General features: G+C 37.3%; 1 protein-coding gene across 4 annotated transcripts in view; it reads left to right on the forward strand.

The window, feature by feature from the left end:
- FRMD3 (FERM domain containing 3) overlaps positions 1–19813 on the forward strand; it is a 78093-nt gene that overhangs the window by 9447 nt on the left and 48833 nt on the right. For 2 of the 4 annotated variants that reach the window (XM_039323511.1, XM_039323512.1), the window contains exon 2: positions 13755–13859. In XM_039323511.1, the coding sequence (XP_039179445.1) occupies positions 13755–13859 (105 nt within the window). Of the gene's footprint in view, positions 1–13754; positions 13860–14238; positions 14313–17647; positions 17727–19813 lie in introns of those variants that run through there. The other 2 variants (XM_039323513.1, XM_039323514.1) reach the window with 2 other exon arrangements.

Below are 19813 nucleotides of genomic sequence, written 5' to 3' on the forward strand. Positions count from 1 at the left end.
GTTGTTCTATTTGTATTTGCAGGTCTTTGTATTATATCATCTTCTCCAGTTTTTTATCTATCTTTATCGCAGTGTCCATTATCCAGACATTTTTGTCTTTCTTATTGACAATTGTTAAATCTAGAATGTTATGTGGCGGGTTCCTGTCTGTTTGAATTCTAAAGTCCCAGAGCGCTTTAGCTTCTTCCATGTTCTATTACTTTTTCTATTTTATGGTCCCACACATTCTTGCTTGCAGGCAAATGATATTTCTTGCAGATCTTCCAACCACCGTTGTTGCTACTTTGTCATACCATTGTAGTAAAGCCTGTGTGATCTTCTTGCAGCATCTAACCAGGTGGTCCATGTTTCTTCAGCTTCATAGCAGAAGCAGTACTTGCTGTCTTCTCAGTTCTGGCTTTGCATGCATTTGTTCTTAAGACTTGGTCTCGTGCAGCCACAATTAACCCTCTTTTCTGCTATTATTAGAATAAGGTCATGCATTTATGATTAGCATGTTTTATATTATTTTATACTTTGAAACACATAATTTAATGTGTGTCCTTATTCAGGGATCATAGAAAGAAAATGTTTACTGTTGTTTTAAATATTTAAAGTATTATTTTTATATTTAAAATCTTGAAGATCATAGAATTCTATAAGTTGTTTTCAGTTCACTATCAGGTTAAATCACTGCTAAAATTAATTATTTACTTTTCAGATACTTTTTTTTTTAGAAATGTGAGTTAAATTCTACAACTCAAAAGTTATGTAAGTACACAAATATATATAATGTAGGTTTCAAGTTTTCCAAAAATCTTATTAAAAGCTTCTGGTATATTTTTTATGAACTTTTAATTAGAATAATCAAGGTAGATCCCAACTATGGAAATTGGAAATTTTCTTAGGGCCAACATCTTTTTCTTTTATAAGAATAGTTTTTCACCTCCTCTTGGGCCTAATTGAATAAAGATTAACAGGTATCATTAATAATTAAAGTAACTCTTTCTTCTACTTCAGGGGTGTCAAACTGCTGGCCCATGGGCCGGATGCGTCATCAGGAAACCACACCCACCCAAGTGCCGGCAATGGGAAAAAAGCTCCAATATGTCCCGCGACGTCATACGACGTTGTGAGTTTGACATGTCTGTTCTACTTGATTTTATGCCAGTCTTTTCTCACATTAATCCAAGTAACCCATAATGCTGCTCAGGATGAGTTGCATCTTGTTTCTGAATCCAAATGCAAATGGAAGATAATCATACCTTTCTTTCGACTGTGGATGAAAGATCATATATAAATTAGATAATCAGTATTGTTAGCTTTTGTAGGCTTAGATCCATAAATTGCAAAAAGATTCCAGTGTGTTTCTGAAATCAGAATATTCATATAGAATATTTGGCCTAGATCAGGGGTTTTCAACCTTTTCACCCATTGTACCACTTTTCGGATAAGGCAATATCCGAGTACCACCACTCGCCCAGCAAGGTATCAAAAACTTGACCAAAAAAAAGGAAAAAATGAGAAAGTACAGGTAGTCCTCGACTTACAACAATTCGCTTAGTGACTGTTTGAAGTTACAAGCGAATTGTGACCATTTTTCACACTTATGACTGTTGCAGCATCCCCAGGGTCTTGTGATTTACATTCGGATGCTTGGCAACTGATTCATACTTATGACGTTCACAGTGTCCCAGGGTCATGTGATCAATGGTGGGGGCATGGCCAGCTGTGGGAGGGAATCCGTGGGTCTCTGATGGAGGGGGATGCGACTGGGGCGGGTGCCTTCCTTCCTTCCCTCCCTTCTCTCCCATTGTCCCTTCTTTCCTTCCTTTCCTTCACCTCTTTGTCCCTTCCTCCTTCCGTCCCTCTCTCCCATTGTCCCTTCCTTCCTTCTTTCCTTCCTTTCTTTCATCTCCCTTTGTCCCTTCCTCCTTCTCTCCCTCTTTCCCATTGTCCCATTGTCTTTCCTTCACCTCTCCCTTTGTCCCTTCCTCCTTCCCTTCCTCTTTCCTATTGTCCCTTCCTTCTTTCCTTCCTTTCCTTCACCTCCCCCTTTGTCCCTTCCTCCTTCCTTCCCTCTTTCCCATTGTCCCTTCCTTCTTTCATTCACCTCTCCTTTTGTCCCTTCCTCCTTCTCTCCCTCTTTCCCATTGTCTCTTCCTTCTTTCCTTCACCTCTCCCTTTGTCCCTTCCTCCTTCCCTCCCTCTTTCCCATTGTCCCTTCCTTCCTTCTTTCCTTCCTTTCCTTCACCTCCCCCTTTGTCCTTTCCTCCTTGCCTCCCTCTTTCCCATTGTCCCTTCTTTCCTTCCTTTCCTTCACCTCCCTCTTTGTCCCTTCCTCCTTCCCTCCCTCTCTCCCTGTCAAGCCCCCGCGAGCTCGATATGAACAGGTGGGGGTAGGGGTCAAGGACAACATGCGGGGCGGCAAAGGAGACCAGTGGCCAGCGCTGTTCTACCTGATAGTGTGGATGCGTCCGAACCAACATCTGAGCAGCTCCTACTCTTAGCCGCTGAACAGCTGATGGGCAGGAGGCCGAGGCAGGGAGTCAAGGGCCGATGGAGTGGCCTGAAGCTGAAAGGCTCTGTCTCTCGGCCGCTGAACAGCTGATGAATGCGAGGCCTGGAGCACAGCCGAAGGACGCTCACGGGACTGGAAGGCTGCAGCGCTGCAGCTCCCATTGTCCCTTCCTTTCCTTCCTTCCTTCCTCGTTCCTTCGTCCTGTGCTATGCCACTCGGACCCCAGCCTGGTTTTGGCAGGCAGCAACACATCATGGCCCTGCCTGTGCGCGTGCAGAGGCAGAGGAGAGCGCATAGGCAGGGCGGGGATATGGCCGGTTCACCTCCTGTTTTCAGGCACGTACGTTAGAACCGGTTAGTTCTCCCAGTCATTTTTCCCCTACATTTTTCTCCTGAAGCAGAGAATCGGAGAGCTGCGTCACTCTTGCCGTTTGGGCCCTCTACTTTTACGCTTCGGGAGCAGCTTGCCTTTCAAGCCTCTGATAATTAACGGAAGGGGAAGCCTGCTGCAAAGGCGCATTACCCAAAAACGGGGGTGGGAGAAAGGCGATCAGTCAGCCAAGAGCCCGGCTGTTTCAGACTTTAAGCCTGCGATACAGGCAACAAAGGCCCAAGCAAAGAAGGCGATCCAAGAAAAGGAAAAAAAAACCCCTGCTTTCCTTTCCAGAAAAAGTTACTTTTCCAAAACTGCCTTAATGAAGAAATGACTCCCCCCCCTCTAATAATTGACTTTCTCCTGGTTTCTCCGCCTTCCCTAGCAGGAAGAGATCAGCCCCGACCGGCTTTTGTTCCCCAAAGGCTAAAGTCGATCTCTCACTTCTCTGATCCAAGGGGTGCACGGGGACCCCGAGACCCGCTCCAGGCCCCCACTAAGCCACAATTCCCAGTTTGTAGAAAAGATGGGGAAGGCAATCAGTCAGCCAAGAGTCTGGCTGTTTCAGACTTTAAGCCTGCGATACAGGCAACGGTGTGCGCTTCTCCCAGCCCGGAAGGGGAAACTGACTGGTGGGTGGGCAGGCCGGCCGTGGTGGAAATGGGGAAGGGTTAAATGCTGCGAAACTGGGGGGGAGAGTCAGGCGGGCGCATTTCTCCCTCCGCACCCGTGTTCTGTTGGCTTTGCCTGGCACGTGTCAGTAAGAAGAGGGAGGGGAAGGGCAGTACAGATCCCACTGACCTGCGTGCACCAGAAGTCAATCCGGTTACTGCACAATTAGTCCCTGGGGAAGGCGGGGCCTTGCTCTGCACCTGTGCTCTTCGCGCAACCTCTGCAGGGTATGTTCCGTAGGGTTTGTGCAGGCTGCCGCCAAGCAGCATGTTTTCCACAAACAAGTGAGCTGGGAAGGAGCGGAGGAGGGGGAGGAAGGCGACGTGGGGGGAGGAAGGCTATGTCGCGTACCACCAGCCAGGTGGTCGCGTACTACCGGTTGAAAAGCCCTGGCCTAGATAGCATTAAAATAACTTTAATTGATGTAAAGGATAATGGCTGCATTACGCTCACCGATGTTTTATATATATATATATATATATATATATATATATATATATATATATATATATATATATATATAATATGCAGTATTGTATTTCATAGGTCCTCTGGAATCAGTCTGAGGAAATGATTGATGTTGGTTTGTAGATCTCTGGTTTGACTTTTTTTTTTCTTTGACACATTGGTTTTATATATTGTTGTCTAAATATCCATTCTTACGGTTATACTGGAGACATGTGGTTGTCACCATTGATCATGGCAGCTAGAATTGTAATTCAGCAACCTCTGGATGAACATACATTTCCATATTCTAAAATAAGGAAGATGAGGAGTAACAGGAATTTATGATAATTTCACCGTGAATTGTACAGAATATATAGCAAATATTGTTAATTTTTATATACAGCGATATTTTGTTTCTGGCAATATCCCTAGTATGTTAAGAGAAAATAATTCATTATTTCCATCAGATAATGGAACTAGATTCTTTCCTGGCATAGGTTTCATTTTCCAGTTAGTGACATTGCCATTGCATTAAGGGTTTGAATTCCTTGGAGGAACAGTGAAATACAATCTTTTGTAGAGTGTGTCATTATTGATGGATATCTTTCCCTGATTGCTTTTAAGTACTTATCATAAATTATTTATTATAATAAATAATAACGATCACATATTCACATTTAGAGAAAGGATCTTGCTACAATATCTGGCAAATGCCCTAATATTAAAGATGTTCTTCTGCTTTATATAAATGCAAAAAAATTAAATATCTTCAGAGATATTTAATTGCAAAGTTCTTTGAAAAATAATATTACTAAAATAGGACAAAATTTCACATTGTTCAAATGTTTTTATTATAATACAAAGATTTAAAGGAGAGCTACCATGAAAACGGTTACATTTGTTTTTTAAATATTTCATACTCAACTAAAACATATTCTGTATGCCAGAATAAATTTTGCCTCCTATCTATTAATTACTACATTCTTAATACAAGATTTTAGCTGTACTGATATGTAGGATCACATTTTTATATTATGTTTCAGATAAAAAAATGTTGCCTAGGCAGGTCACAAAAGACAAGGGCAATTTTAAATCATGTATGAATCCAGTAGAATAAAACATAACAATGCGACAGAACAATGAGACGAAAAACAGATTATATTAGGAATACTTCCAAGAAAATATCAATGGAGATTCTCAGGTTATGGTTCTCCCAAAGGTGCTTTTTTTCAGGAGGCAACTCGGCTTTCTTGTTTTTTCTTAGAAAACGTTTCGCTTCTCATCCAAGAAGCTTCTTCAGCTCTGACTGGATGGTGGGGAATAGAAGGATTTATATTCCTTGCAGACAGCTGGTCTTTTGCATTCATTTAGAGCAGTGGTTCTCAACCTTTTTAATGCCGCGACCCTCAACCGGTTGTAAGGCGAGAACTACTCAACCGGTCGTAAGTCGAGGACTACTCAACTGGTGCAGCACCGTTTGCAGAATGGGACTTTTGGCGGGCTCAGCAAGGCAGAGACATCCTGGACAATTCCTATTGGCTTTTGAAAGCCAACAGAATTAGACTCTATTCAAGAGAGTCTATTCTATTGGCTTTCAAAAGCCAATAGAATAAAAGGGAGTAGCACAGCTAAGGAAAAGGGGGAAAAAATGGCGGACTGCGTTGTTTGGCGACCCCCCTGAAATGGTCGTTCGACCCCAAATGGGGTCCTGACCCACAGGTTGAGAACCACTGATTTAGAGAGTCATTGGGGCCATTTAGAGCTTTACCTGTGTCCTCAGGATCTACTGAGCAGTGCAAATGGGTGTGGAGCCTTTTTGACTACAGGATGTTTTCTGCCCTGTGTCTCTTCACTGTTGAAGACAGGCGCAGGCTGTTGGGGGTGAGTCTGTGTGGTCTGCATCTCAAACTGAAGCGCCAATGTTTCCTATAGTCTGCAATGTTTTCTGGAAATCTGTTCATACTCCCACACCATTCAAAGGGTGTTCATCCCAAAGTGCATGGCTAAATGGCTAAAGAATGCAAAAGACCAGCTGTCTGCAAGGAATATAAATCCTTCCATTCCCCTCCATCCAGTCAGAGCTGAAGAAGCATCTTGGATGAGAAGCGAAACGTCTTCAAGGAACAAAACCAAAAGAAGTCCACTTGCCTTTTGGAAAAAAAGCACCTTTGGGACTCCCAAGAAAACCATGCTAAAGCAAAAGCTATAGCAAAATATATAAATCTGGCATTCAAAGGACATCTTTTTTAATTTGGTGTCTTCCAAATTGCAGAGAGTTGCAGTCTAAATACTTCAAGGCGCCCTAAAGTTAAAAGAAGGCTACACAGTTGCTCTCTGTAAGGTAGGGGTAGGCAACCTTGGCTCTTTTATGACTCGTGGACTTCAACTCCCAGAATTCCTGAGCCAGCCAAGCTGGCTCAGGAATTCTGGGAGTTGAAGTCCACGAGTCATAAAAGAGCCAAGGTTGCTTACCCCTGCGTAAGAGATGATACTTTACAATTGTAGCAATGTATTTAATAGACTGTTTGCAGAGGAACGTAGATTTTGACCTGGATATGGCTCACAGAATTTACACTCTCTAGGCATTCCTGGAGGTAAGCTATTTATAGTTTCATTCATATAATGGATAAATTGGAACAGCTCCAAGAGTTTTGGCAGAATACCTAAGAGATGAGTCTGAACTTTGATTTCTTTTCATCTTAGCTTTTAATTTAAATAAATGCTTAGACTGATACTTAAGACTGGCTCTTATTTTTGAGGAAACACGGTACCTTTATAAATTATTTCTCTGTGATTTTTTTTTTATCCAACTTTATTGAAAAACAGCTGTTTTTCAATAATTTAGTCAAAATTGCTGCTAAATTGTGTTTTAATTTAGTCATTCTTAGAAGACAATCTGTAATACATTGTTGGGTGGCATGGAAGGTTAGAAACTTGAGAATCAGTGTTCCCTGCAGTCTGTTATCAAATTCTGCCAGTGCTATGTTAGTTATGTGGAAACTCTTCTTAGAATTTGAGAACATTTTCCACATTTCATTCTAAACACTCAGCTTTTTAAAAATTCATTTTAAAAAGAGATATTTGTTGACATTGTTTTCAACTTTGCTGTGTAAGTGGAGTTTTGTAAATACTTTGCAAAATGCAAGCGATGGAGATACTTAAAGACAATTTAAAGTGGAAAGAGTTAAAACGATGCTGAACCAGACTGTTGAGTAAACAGGATCACATCCTTCTGCTTTTTTTCTTTTTCTTTCCTGTGTTCCTACTTTTTATATTTTGTGTTCCCATTGTGAGCCTGTCTTTGCAGCTTTGGGTTTACTTTTCCTGTATGGCAACATCAGCAACTAGATGTCTGAAAACCTTTAATCTAGTCATGTCATAAATACCATTACAAGGAGTTCTCGACTTACAACTAGTTGCTTAATGACTACTCAAAATTATGGTACCGTTCAAAGGTATAGTACTCAAAGGTTCAAAGATACCAGACACATCCCCCCATATACTGCCACTGTAACTGAATCTACCCATCTTACTACTGGTTGTCCTCTTTCCTTCTACCTTTTCCAACATTACAATCTTCTCCAGAGAGCTAGATCTTCACATAATGTATCCAAAGTAGGATAAAATGAGTCTGATTATTTGTGCCTTGAGTGAGAACTCTGGGTTGATTTGTTCAAGCATATCCTGAGACAAATTAATTTCCAAAAATGTGTGGACATATATAGGGAAAAAACATTAAGAGTGTAACTAATATTACAATATATGAGCAGTAGCCACTAAAATACACTTGCTATACAGTTAGTTTTTATTTTCCTATTTACAGCATCTATGGGGATTTGCCTCATGTTGTGATGCTGTAACGTTCACATGTCTTAGCTATTTCCAGCCAGTGATGAAAACTAAGTGATAGGAAAAGGCTGAGTGTTGAGATCTCAGATCACAATGTATATTTGAGTAGATTAAAAAGAAAAAAGAATGAGATAATTTTTGGCAGCAATTATTTATTTATAATTGTATCTACTGTAGTTTGACTCTGTAGTGTATGATGATCACAGCATAAACTCTACTTATATTCAGTCTTTTGCGTGTTCTTCCTTTTCCTGTTTTGAATTTGGATGACTGAACAGAAGTTTTGCATTATTTTTATGCTCACTTAATGGACTGGAAATATTTGTGACTTTCTCTGACGTCAGTAAGTTGGAACCGAATGGCATTTTGTTTTAAGATAGAATGGCATTTACATTAAGTAATTTTGTGACTGGGACTAAATGCTTAGTATATTTCCAAGAATGCACTCAATTATATGCAAATATTTTTTTGTGTGCATGTGATGGAAGGAGTGGTATAAAAAGAAAGGCAACATTTATCCATTGAATATGCTATGAAAAAATTGTGGAGGCCTTTCTTTTAACATGAGGAATTGTCTAGAATTGTAACATAAAGCAACCTAGATACATATAGTATAAAGAAGCATTGAAAAATCTTAGTTCTACAAATGAACAAAAAAAGCTCCTAGTTTTTGGCATGAATGCATATTTTTTATTTTATTTTACTTTAATAAATGAACATATGATCCAATTAAGAACTTATCCTAGTTCACTTATGGAGCGTATCTTCTAGTGCACGGGTGTCAAACTCAATTGCATCACGTGACGTATTGTGACATATCACGACGTTTTTTGCCTTTGCGGAGCCAGGGTGGGCGTGGCCTGCATGTAATGCATCTGATCTGCAGGCCACCAGTTTGACACCCCTGTTCTAGTGTGTTATGAGTCTCTGCTTTATAGCTTTGCTTTTATTTCTTCCTCTTTACAAGCTTCTTTGATATGATTGATATGACATTGAGTTTCTTTATTTTACAGCCATTTATTCCTCTTTTCGGTCCTCAGATTACTTCTTTGATTGCTATTTCATAAGGAATGTGTGCATAACTAGTACGGCATATTTTGCTAAGCCCTAATGTGGTTCGTCTGGTTATGGATTAGCATATTGTACATGTTTAGCTATTGTGAGTGTATTCAAGAAGAAAGGAAGATAAAATAGAATTATTAGTAATTATAATAATGATCATGCTGCTTTGCAAACGGTAGAATATAGTTTAGCATATGTATAACTCTAGTCAATTGTTTATTCAGTAATCTATGATTAATAAAACAAAGTCTTGCATATTCTATTTGGGAAGCACTGGAGGGTTCCATCTAATGTTATGTGAATAAATCATCTCCCTTTTCTCCTTGTCCCTGCAGTCTTGTGCCTCCAGTTTCATTCAGAAAATTTTGTAACTCTACAGAGCAAATTTCATATTCATTGAGGGAGTGGAGGAGGAGAATATGTTCCACTAGTCTTGTATATTTAAAATATTTTATATCTGAAACAAAACCAGCTCTGCTTTATGAAAATATTACATTGACTGAATTGTTCATTATGAACATTCTTACATTAGATTACTTTTTGTCTCATTTATTAGGCATAATATATGTGTTGCATACATTGAAATTTGCAATTATACAAGTGATTTACCTTGTGTCCTTAATTTAGCATACATACTGTTTTGTGGGTTGAAAAAAAAAATGCCTTACTTTTATTATTTGACCTTCTAGGCCTAAGACTGGAAAATCAAGCTTGAACTATATCTCTCTACATCAAAAACTATTCTGTGGCTCTAGGTTATCTGTTAACTTAGAACAAAAATGCAGTTAATACATAATTTTGTTTTATGGATAAAGGATATATCAATATGAATTGATCTAAGTAGCTGTTGTTTTTGTGAGATTCACTCTATCTGGTAACTCATATTCAGGTTTTTAAAAATGAGAACTTTGATTGATATGCCAGCTGCATTCCTTTCTGAAAGATAATGATCTTAATATTATGATGCGTACTCTGGAAACCTCTAGGCTTAACTGTAGTAATGTAGACTCTAGATAGGGGTTACACTTATATTCAGTGTGAATACTTAAGTTGGTTCAAAACTCAGCAGTGAAGTTGGCCTTGGGAAGAATGTGATGACACCACATAATCTGGAGGGTATGTGTTTATTTCTGGGTGAAATGCAAAGTGCTTTGTATGTGTGTATGTGTGTGTGTGCATACATGCACACATTTTTGAGTGGGTGACTGTGGATTACTTGTAGCTCCTGTAGGTTTTCTTGGCATGGCTTTTTTTTTTTTTTTGAAAAAAAAGGACCGAGGCAGAGTGGTTGACTCAAAATCAGTCAGCTGGTTTCATATTTAAGGTACGATCAGAACTACAGTCTCCTGGATTCTAGTCTGATGCCTAGATCAAACTGGTTCTGTTTTTATTTCTGGGCAAAAAATATATTAAAATATTTTAAAACCCCACATGGCGCATATCCAGGGTTCTTAAGATAATGTTCTTTCTATAAAAACCTCAATGCTTTTTGAGCCTTGTCTGTTGCCAGTAGATCTTTGGAACATACTCCCTGTAGAATTAAGGAATTCTAACATCTATTTTCTTTTCTAAAAAATCCTTAAAATGTATCATTTTGTATAGGCTTCTAGATGTTGATTTTGTTAATTTTAATTATTTGTTTACTTTTTGGCTTGCTATCTTAACAATTTTTAATATCATGGTTTTAAATGGGTTTTTATTGCAAACTGCTGAGAGCAGTGGACAGAGATAAATCAAATTAAGCAAGTAAATAAAACCAAAATTGTATGTTTTCCTGGCAGCTGTAATGGTGAAAAGAAGGAGATACAGTGCAAACAAAAAAGATGATGAATTTCTCGGGGGAGGAAAGAAGATTGCTTTGGGACCAGAAGCCAGATGGGAACAAAGCTACTGAGAAATTGCAGCAGGATTGTGGAAGAAGCAAAGCAGAAGAATCTTTATTCTTGTTTCAAATCAACTGTAAAAAAGATAGGGAAAAAATTCCTTCAGCCTCCAAACTGATCCTACAATACATATCGTGCAAGGCTTCAGTCCATGTTCCAAAATGGCACAAAGTTATTGTTTCGTTTGGAGATTAATTCTATAAAAATTATCTGGGAGTATCTCCCATTAGTCTCAAAACGCTTGCATTTGACAGTCATAGAATTACACAATATGGCTAGACTAGCTTATTAGATTTTCATTCTATTTTTTTTGTCTTGTATTTCAAGAATCTTGATTTCTGTATGCATGTATTGTATTGGCATTGGACCGAATTTTAACTAAATTATCCATTTTATTTTGGAAACACCCCCCCCCCAGCAAAACCCAAAAGCTTCTGGGCTCTCAGAAAAGAGATGTCCAAATGGCTGCAAGGAAAAGAGGCAAAATCTGTTATGACAGCACAGTGTTTTAGGTTTGATCCCAAAAGGGTACTTTCAGAATACATGGACTCAACTGTCTGCAACTCCTCAAAGCAGCCTCACCTTTTCTGGGATTATGTAGTTTTCTTGGGATAATTCTGTTTGGTTTTAGAGCATAGTTAAGAATATCAAGGTGGATATTCATACAAAAAGGAAATGTTCTTGGTCAAGCTTGATTCTTAGTTACTTCAGGGACTCATCCATGTAGATTTCATGGTACCAATACAAAAGTGGTTTTCTGTTACTTTCTATAATGTTTCAATATTTCAATCTAGTTTGCTGTCCAAGTCCTTCTTCTTAATCTCCTATCCCAGTTCTAACCAGATATAATAATAATAATAGTAAAGTTGGAAGGGACCTTGGAGGTCATCTAGTCCAACCCCCTGCTCGGGCAGGGAACCCTACACCATTTCGGACAAATGACTGTCCAGTCTCTTCTTAAAATCTTACAGTGTTGGAGCATTTACTGCTTCTGGAGGCAAGCTGTTCCACTGATTAATTGTTCTAACTGTCAGGAAGTTTCTCCTTAGTTCTAGGTTGCTTCTCTCCTTGATTAGTTTCCACCGTTGCTTCTTGTCCTGCCTTCAGGTGCTTTGGAAAATAGCTTAATTCCCTCTTCTTTATGGCAGCCCCTGAGATATTGGAATACTGCTATCATGTCCCCCCTTGTCCTTCTCTTCGTTAAACTAGACATACCCAATTCTAGCAACCGTTCCTTATATGTTTTAGCCTCCAGTCCCCTAATCATCTTTGTTGCTCTTCTCTGTACTCTTTCTAGAGTCTCAACATCTTTTTTACATCGTGGTGACCAAAACTGGATGCAGTATTCCAAGTGTGGCCTTACCAAGGCATTAAAGAGTGGTATTAATACTTCATGTGATCTTGATTCTATCCCTCTGTTAATGCAGCCTAGCACTGTGTTGGCCTTTTTGGCATCAGCCAGGGTTGGCTAGTTATTGCTACTTAGCTAGTCTTTATAGTGCTTCAGTGAAAAGGCATATTTTGCAAATTTTAGAACTGCATATAAGGGCAGTGAGAAAAACAGCTCATGGAAAGTTAAAAATCTTAGAATTGTAAAATGCTTGTACTTGCAAAAGATATATCTTGAAATTGCACAGAACTTTGGTATAAAAGTTTGATGTCATGACTGGTTCTATTGGTGATATTCTTACACTGATAACAGAATAGAAAAATATTTCTAAGTGGGTTCCTCAGCTTAAGGAACAAGTTTAAGGAAGTGTAAACCATTTGGAGTGCAGTAAGGTATTTTACTAATCTGCTAATCTGAGATACATGCAGAATCTTTGATAACTTAAATTACGTTTTTGTATTTAATTGAAAGAGAAGATAGAATTGAAACCTAAATTAATCTTAGGTGGATTCAGTTAAATCAATCAAACTTGGTTATGCTTAATCAGTGTTCTTATTCAATGTAAAATTCAATGTTCTTATTCAATGTACAATGTACAATTAAAATAAGATACAGCCTATGTTTAATAACCACCGCCACCACCACCACCACTACCAATAATAATAATAATAATAATAATAATAGGAACTGCTTCCATCCTGCGACGATATCTGTAATACCATCAAACATATCTCCTTATTCAAGGTCCTTGGTAAGGACTCAATAGGTAGACAAAAATGCCAAGTCCAGTTTGAACATCTGGCTGACTATGTGATAATCATCATCATCATCAACAACAATAATAATAAAGTTGGAAGGGACCTTGGAGGTCATCTAGTCCAACACCCTGCTCAGGCAGGAAATCCTATACCAGTGATGGCGAACGTTTTAGAGACCGAGTGCCCAAACTGCAACCCAAAACCCACTTATGCATCGTCGGGTGCCGGGTGGGTGTGGCCCATTGGGTGCGTGTGGCCCATTGGGTGGGCGTGGCTGCAGTGGTAACAGCAGACTGGGTGGGACTAAAACGTTCAATCAATCAATTCCAACTTTGCAAGATCTTTTTTTTCCCCGTGAGAAGTTGAAATTGACTGATTGATTGAACCTTTTTTTTTGTACACGGCGGCGGAGGCCTAAAGCGAAAAGGTTTTATAAAACCCAGCTGAAGGCTTAGGACTGGGACGACGGAGTGTGTGCCCACAGAGAGGGCTCTGAGTGCCGCCTCTGGCACCCGTGCCATAGGTTCGCCACCACTGCCCTATACCATTTCGGACAAATGGCTGTCCAATCTCTTCTTAAAAACTTCAAGTGTTGGAGCATTCACCGCTTCTGGAGGCAGGTTGTTCCACTGGTTAAGTGTTCTAACTGTCAGGAAGGACAGAAATAAATATATAATGGGTGTATTTAAAGTTAATAAAGTTGGCATACTGTGTGTGTGTGTGTGTGTGTGTGTGTGTGTGTGTGTGTGTGTAAAATACATAGGTTATATATGCATATACCTATAGGCTCTACCTATTTGTATTGCCTTTTCTTTTTCAGAGAGAGACCAAAGGCCAGTTTCTCATAGATCATGTTTGCAATCACTACTGTTTGCTAGAAAAAGACTATTTTGGCATTCGCTATGTGGATTCTGAAAAACAGCGGGTATGTATACAAATTCTCTCATAATTTATTTAAAGTGATGTTATTTCAGTGAAACTGCTAGCTAGTATACTTTCATTCCCCTGGCACAAATGCTTTAAATAGTGATGTCCGAAGAGATGATAAGTGTTCATTTTGAGCCAAAATATATGTTATTGCCGGAGAATTGGCAGCTAATTAAGGATATAATGGGAAGGTAACTGTGTGTTTACTGTTGTGTCACTTCCTCAACAATGACTATTTCAATGCGTTTGGAATGTGATTTCTAAGGAACCTAGCCTTAAGTTATAAGGATTACTATAGAACATGTGTGTCAAACTCACCATGTCATGGGGCGTGTCGTGACGTATTGCGACTCTTTTTGTATTGCCGGCAATGGAGTGGGTGCAACTTCGGTGTGATGAAACCCGCCCGTGGGCCAGCAGTTTGACATCCTTGCCGTAGAGCCAATCTCAGGTGAAGCCTTTTTAGCTTAATTAGAGCTTCAAGTGATTAATGATTTTAAGAAGACATCCTTCAGCTTAGAATGCTGCCCTGAGTCCTTTGGGATTGGGCAGCATATAAATAAAATTAAATAAATAAATAAATGTACTGGGTTCTGATTACTAGTACTTTTCATGGCTATATCAGAGGCATATGTTGACTGAGTGATAATCTATATCTTGATCTATCTTCACAGATATTACTTTGACCTGCTTAACTGAGATAATGTAATCAAAAATTGACTTTCTTTCTCCTAATGTACTGTAAACAGAATGTTTCAACCTGGCTAATATGATTGGATTTAATTTAGTTGAATCCAAATCTGTCTACCTTTTCTCATATAGGCAAACAATAAAATATGCAAACAGTGAGTTAGGCAATTTATTTTTTATTGAAAATAAAATCAAAGTGCAAGAACATACTTCTGAAATTCAGCTTGCAACTACTCTTCAAATGGCTCTTTAGACTTTTAAAATTATAGCTACCAGATCTGCCTATGGACATTCTCAGCCATCCAGGTCATGATTGTCCCAAAGATGTTTTTTCACAAAGCAACTGGACTTTGCTTTTTCCTTGATGACATTTTGCTTCCCATCCAAGAAGTTCTTTAGTTCTGATTGAATGGTGGAGAATGGAAAGTTTTTTATTCTTTGCAGTCATCTGCAAGGAATATAAATCCTTCCATTCATCACCATTCAGTCAGAACTGAAGAAGCTTCTTGGATGAGAAGCAAAACATCTTCAAGGAAAAAAACAGAGAAAGTCCACTTCCCTTTTGAAAAAGCAGCTTTGGGAATGCCAGATCTATGTTGCAGAAATTCACATAATCAAGAGTCGACAGCAGAGAGTTAGCATTGCTGTATTTCTTTGTTGCCATCTAATGGCTTTCTGCATTTTTTTTAACCTAGATTTTGTACAGTAGCCTTATTTAAATATCATCCTCATCAAGAAACGAAGCTTTCAGTGAAGCAGTATATCTGGCAGATGCACCAATAAATCTGATTTATCTATTAAAAGAGGTGCCTTCCAAAATATATGTTTTATGAATGCAGCATCCCTTCTCAAAAATTTATGGTTTGACTGTCTCTAATTGTATATATATAGCGTCAGTCTTTTGCTGGAAAAGTAAGTGTTGCTGTACGCATACGTGGAGACAACTAGAAATAACCTTTGAAGCAGTCACAGGAGACTTTAACAAAGAGTGTGAGTGCTTTGCTTCTTTGTGCTAACACACTTTTCAAATGCTTTGCCCTTCTATAAGTTTACACATAATACAACCATTTAGCCTTGTGCTTCATACAGCAAAATAACTAAAACTATTGCTTTTATGTAATTAGAACAAAAAGAATGTGATGCTTTTTAGGTGGGTAGGAAATGAAATCAATTTTTACATTTTGATTCATAAACAAAACATGAAAATAATAAAAATCGTTAGATCAGAATATTGTTTAGCATACCATCCCAGTATTTCTAAATTGTGCTGCTTGACTTTCAAATACGACAGTTTGCTTAATTAGAGAATGTGCATTTCTAGAACCCTATAGCTCAACTAAAATTTATTGCTTATATTGAAGGATTCATTCAGATTTATGAGTGTGTTAATCCATTGCTGAACTGCACAAAGTGATAGGATTTTTGATGGAAGAAATAATGCACACAGCAAGCTGGATAGCAATAGCTCAGTGTTTTTATAACAGTAGCAATATTTATCCTTTGAAATTGTTCTTTGTTAGAATTTGATCTCTCTCAGGATCTCTTTCAGGTACTCCATTATAAAATGCATTTTAATCTATGGCTTAAAATAAAATTGTCAGATATTCTGGAGAAGTGTTGTTGGTGTCCCTAAGACTAATCTCATACTTTGCTAATATCTATATAGTAGTTCATAAAATAAAAATAGCTTCAGGCTTCTTGTTGATGCAGAGGGATGCATTTCCACTTTTGCTGTTATTTGGAAGTGGATATATCCATTACAGAATAGGATCAATATTTAAAAATGTAGCTCATGCAGCAGCTTTTATTTAGCTAATTAAATAATTCTGCAGTAGAGAAAGGATAGGAAAGTAAAGCCCAATTCTTATGATTTTAAAGCTAGCAGAATATTTTGACAAGTCTTAATATTGGCTTAATTTGCACTAATTAAGAGCTAGTCTTGCTTGTAAGGGCAAGTTGAATATAGACTCTAGGCTTTTTTCCCAGCTTCTTTCACACAGCATTATATTTCAGCTGTTGTGACACATGCCTTTGGGGGTAAGATTGAAGATGGAACTATAAACACAATGACTTTGTTACTGCATTTTTAAAGGTTGCTCTAATTTTTGCCTCCTGTCAGTTTAGTCTATATATGTCATTTGTGTATGAACGACATATTCCACACAAAGGAGACAGAGATGAGTAGATCATTAGTTTCCTTTTTTTTCTAGCCACAGATTCATCTTTTTTAAAATTTATTTATTTATTTATAAATTTATAGGCCACCTATCTCACCTCAAGGTTACTTAAGTTATAAACCCCAAAAACCAAGGAGACAGAGATGAGTAGATCATTAGTTTCTTTTTTTTCTAGCCACAGATTCAGCTATTTATTTATTTATTTATTTATAGGCCACCTATCTCACCTCAAGGTAACTTGAGTTATGAACCCAAAAATCCTTTAGGAATGAACAAACCTCCTTCATGGATGTGCTATTATTGCCTAAGATAACTGGCAGCTCATACTAATTTCTTGTTATTCATTTTTCTAGTAGAAATAGAAAATAGATACAGAATAGATACATGGGAACTCCTTGAAATTTGATACCAGTGGCTAAAATCTAGAGATAGATTTCAGAATAGTTAGACAAATGGACCATGATAGTACCCTGCAGACCAATAAAAACTACATGGAATTAAAATGTAGTTTACTTTGAAACTATAGTCAAGAGTGCCAAATAAGCTGAAATGTAATTAAAATTGGTTTATTTTTTTTGTGAGGTCAGAATCCCCCAATGGAAAATTGTTCAAAGTTAATGAGATTTAATACTTTGGGATTTCTTTTTCTATTAAAATTTTCACAACAGCAATACTCCTTACAGTTGAGTCCTAAAATAAGTGCCATAATTTTTATCATCATTGACTCTGTTTCTTTTTTGTATTAATTGAGCAAGTAAGTTAAACTAATAGTTCTTTCCAAAGAATTATTGATTTCCCAGTCATGTATTTTCTTTCACAATTTTTCTCCATTACTCTTCCTTTATTTTCTGTCTTCTCCTATTAAATCAATAACATTCCATAGCCACTAATCATTCATCAATGTTGTTCTTTTCTTTAGAGGCAAGTGCAAGAGACTAAGGCAATATAAATGATGAACGCAGTACTGCATTACTACAATTCAAAGTTCTGTCCATTTTGTAAGTGTGTCATGAAGTTGCACACACAGTCTAAAAAACGGCAGAGTTTTAATGCAGGCTTTGGACCTGGAGAACACCTTTCCTTCCCTAATATTATGTTTGTTTATTTTATTTATTTATATATCATACTTCTTAATTACCCGTGGAGGGGCTCCGGGCGGTGTTATTTTCTGACAAATCCACTGACACTTTTTATACAGTTGACATAATGATATTATTTCAAATATAAAGTAATTAATAAGTCTGTGCCTGCATAGAAATAATAACAATAGACATATACTTTAATTAACTGTATGCAATCTGCATAACACTCAAAAGTGAACAGTGTTTCTCAACTTTGGCTATTTTTAAGATGTATGGATTTCAACTTCCAAAATTCCACAGCCAGCATATTTGCTGGGGAATTTCTGGACGCTGAAGTGCATACTTCTTAAATTTGCTGAAGTTGAGAAATATTTCTCTAGAGAAAAATATAATTAGTGAAGTTGTTGAATTTGCAGGTAAGACACATTTTTTTCAAATAATTCCAAACTCTCAGATAGACTGAAAAACTATAATTTTTTCAAAACCTGCTGACTAGAATAGCAAAAGGGTAGATTGGAGTCAACATTAATTTCACTGTCCACCCATCAGGGATACCCATTTCATTTGTTGATAGATCTTAAACTTAGCTCTAGAAATGCTTTGCGTCTCACAGTAGAAATTAAACATATTGGCACCATCTCCTTATCAGAAACTAATATTGGATTACTTTAAATCAGAACACTTAGCATGATATAAGAAAATATAATCAAAATAATATTTTATTTCTCCCATTCATGATTAATGCTTCCATAGATGTAGAAATAACAGGCACATATAGGAAAATTGGCATTTAATATTAAATCTTTTTTTTTAAAGACCCTTGTAAGTTCCGATGAAATAACCTTTCCCATGTTGAGGCTTTGTGCTGTGGAGGCATACATAACAAATATGTCTGCTCAGCAGTGTGAATAATTGCAAGGACACCTGCCATGGTAAATAGCTAGTAGCTACTGCTGGATATTAAAATGCTGATTAGAGATGATGTTTAGAAAGTGTAGAGCAATATACTTTCCAAAAAAAGCAAGCAATAAGAAAAAATCCTGCAGGTGCAACTGTGTCCTAGTAAAGGTTGTATACTAATAATCCATTGCCCTCAGAATAAAAAAAGTTCTCTAAAAGTCTTCAGTTTGTCATTTTAAGAAATATAATTAATATAAATATTAACCAATTGAATTATTTCCAGACTGATATAAAATACTGGTTTACATAAATGAACTATGCAGTAATGTGCATTTATGAAATGGTCAGGTAAATGTCTAAACAATATGAACCAATGTAAATATACATTTATTGACTTCAATGGTTTGTAGCAATTTAATTTGCTTATGTGTGCACTTTATTTTTGCTTGACTTGCACTAGGAGAAAACAAATTTACGTGGTTGCTAAGCATATAATCAAATCAGCAGTCTGTTTCTCCACAAGTACCCACTTAAAAGTAATCTGGGGGAAATACTTAGATATTGTGACCTCTAGACCTCTCTGTTCCTCATTAAAGCATTTGTATACAACATTTCGTTTAAATTTCCATACAAGCTTGAGAAAAGATTCAGTTCATTAAAACAGTAACATCTTTTTAAAGGAAGCTTAAAAGAAGATGAGGCTGGCTTAATAAATAGCAAAGAGATGCTATGTTTATACAATTTCCAAACAGGTTTTTGAATAGTTTTTGAAGAGTGCACTGCTTTAATATGTAAATATTTTGTTTAGTTTTATCTCACAGTGTTATGTTGTGGATAAATTATGTACAAAATAATAGGATCTTATAAGACTTCCAGACTGCCTTGGAGGAAAAAAAAACTAAATAAAAATGTAACAAGATAAAGTAAGAATCTTTTTATTAAATTAGGAAACTGCTAGTATATTTGTACCTCTTCATAGAAACTGCATAATACTAAATCCAAAATCTAACATATTCTTTACTCCCCTGTTCAAGTTTGAACAAACTTAAATATATCTATTATTTATTTATTTATTTATTTATTTATGAGACTTATATACCGCT

This window comes from Crotalus tigris, unplaced genomic scaffold, assembly GCF_016545835.1.
Source record: "Crotalus tigris isolate CLP2741 ecotype Arizona unplaced genomic scaffold, ASM1654583v1 scf7180000024276.985868, whole genome shotgun sequence".
In the NCBI taxonomy this organism is placed as follows: Eukaryota; Metazoa; Chordata; class Lepidosauria; order Squamata; family Viperidae; genus Crotalus; species Crotalus tigris.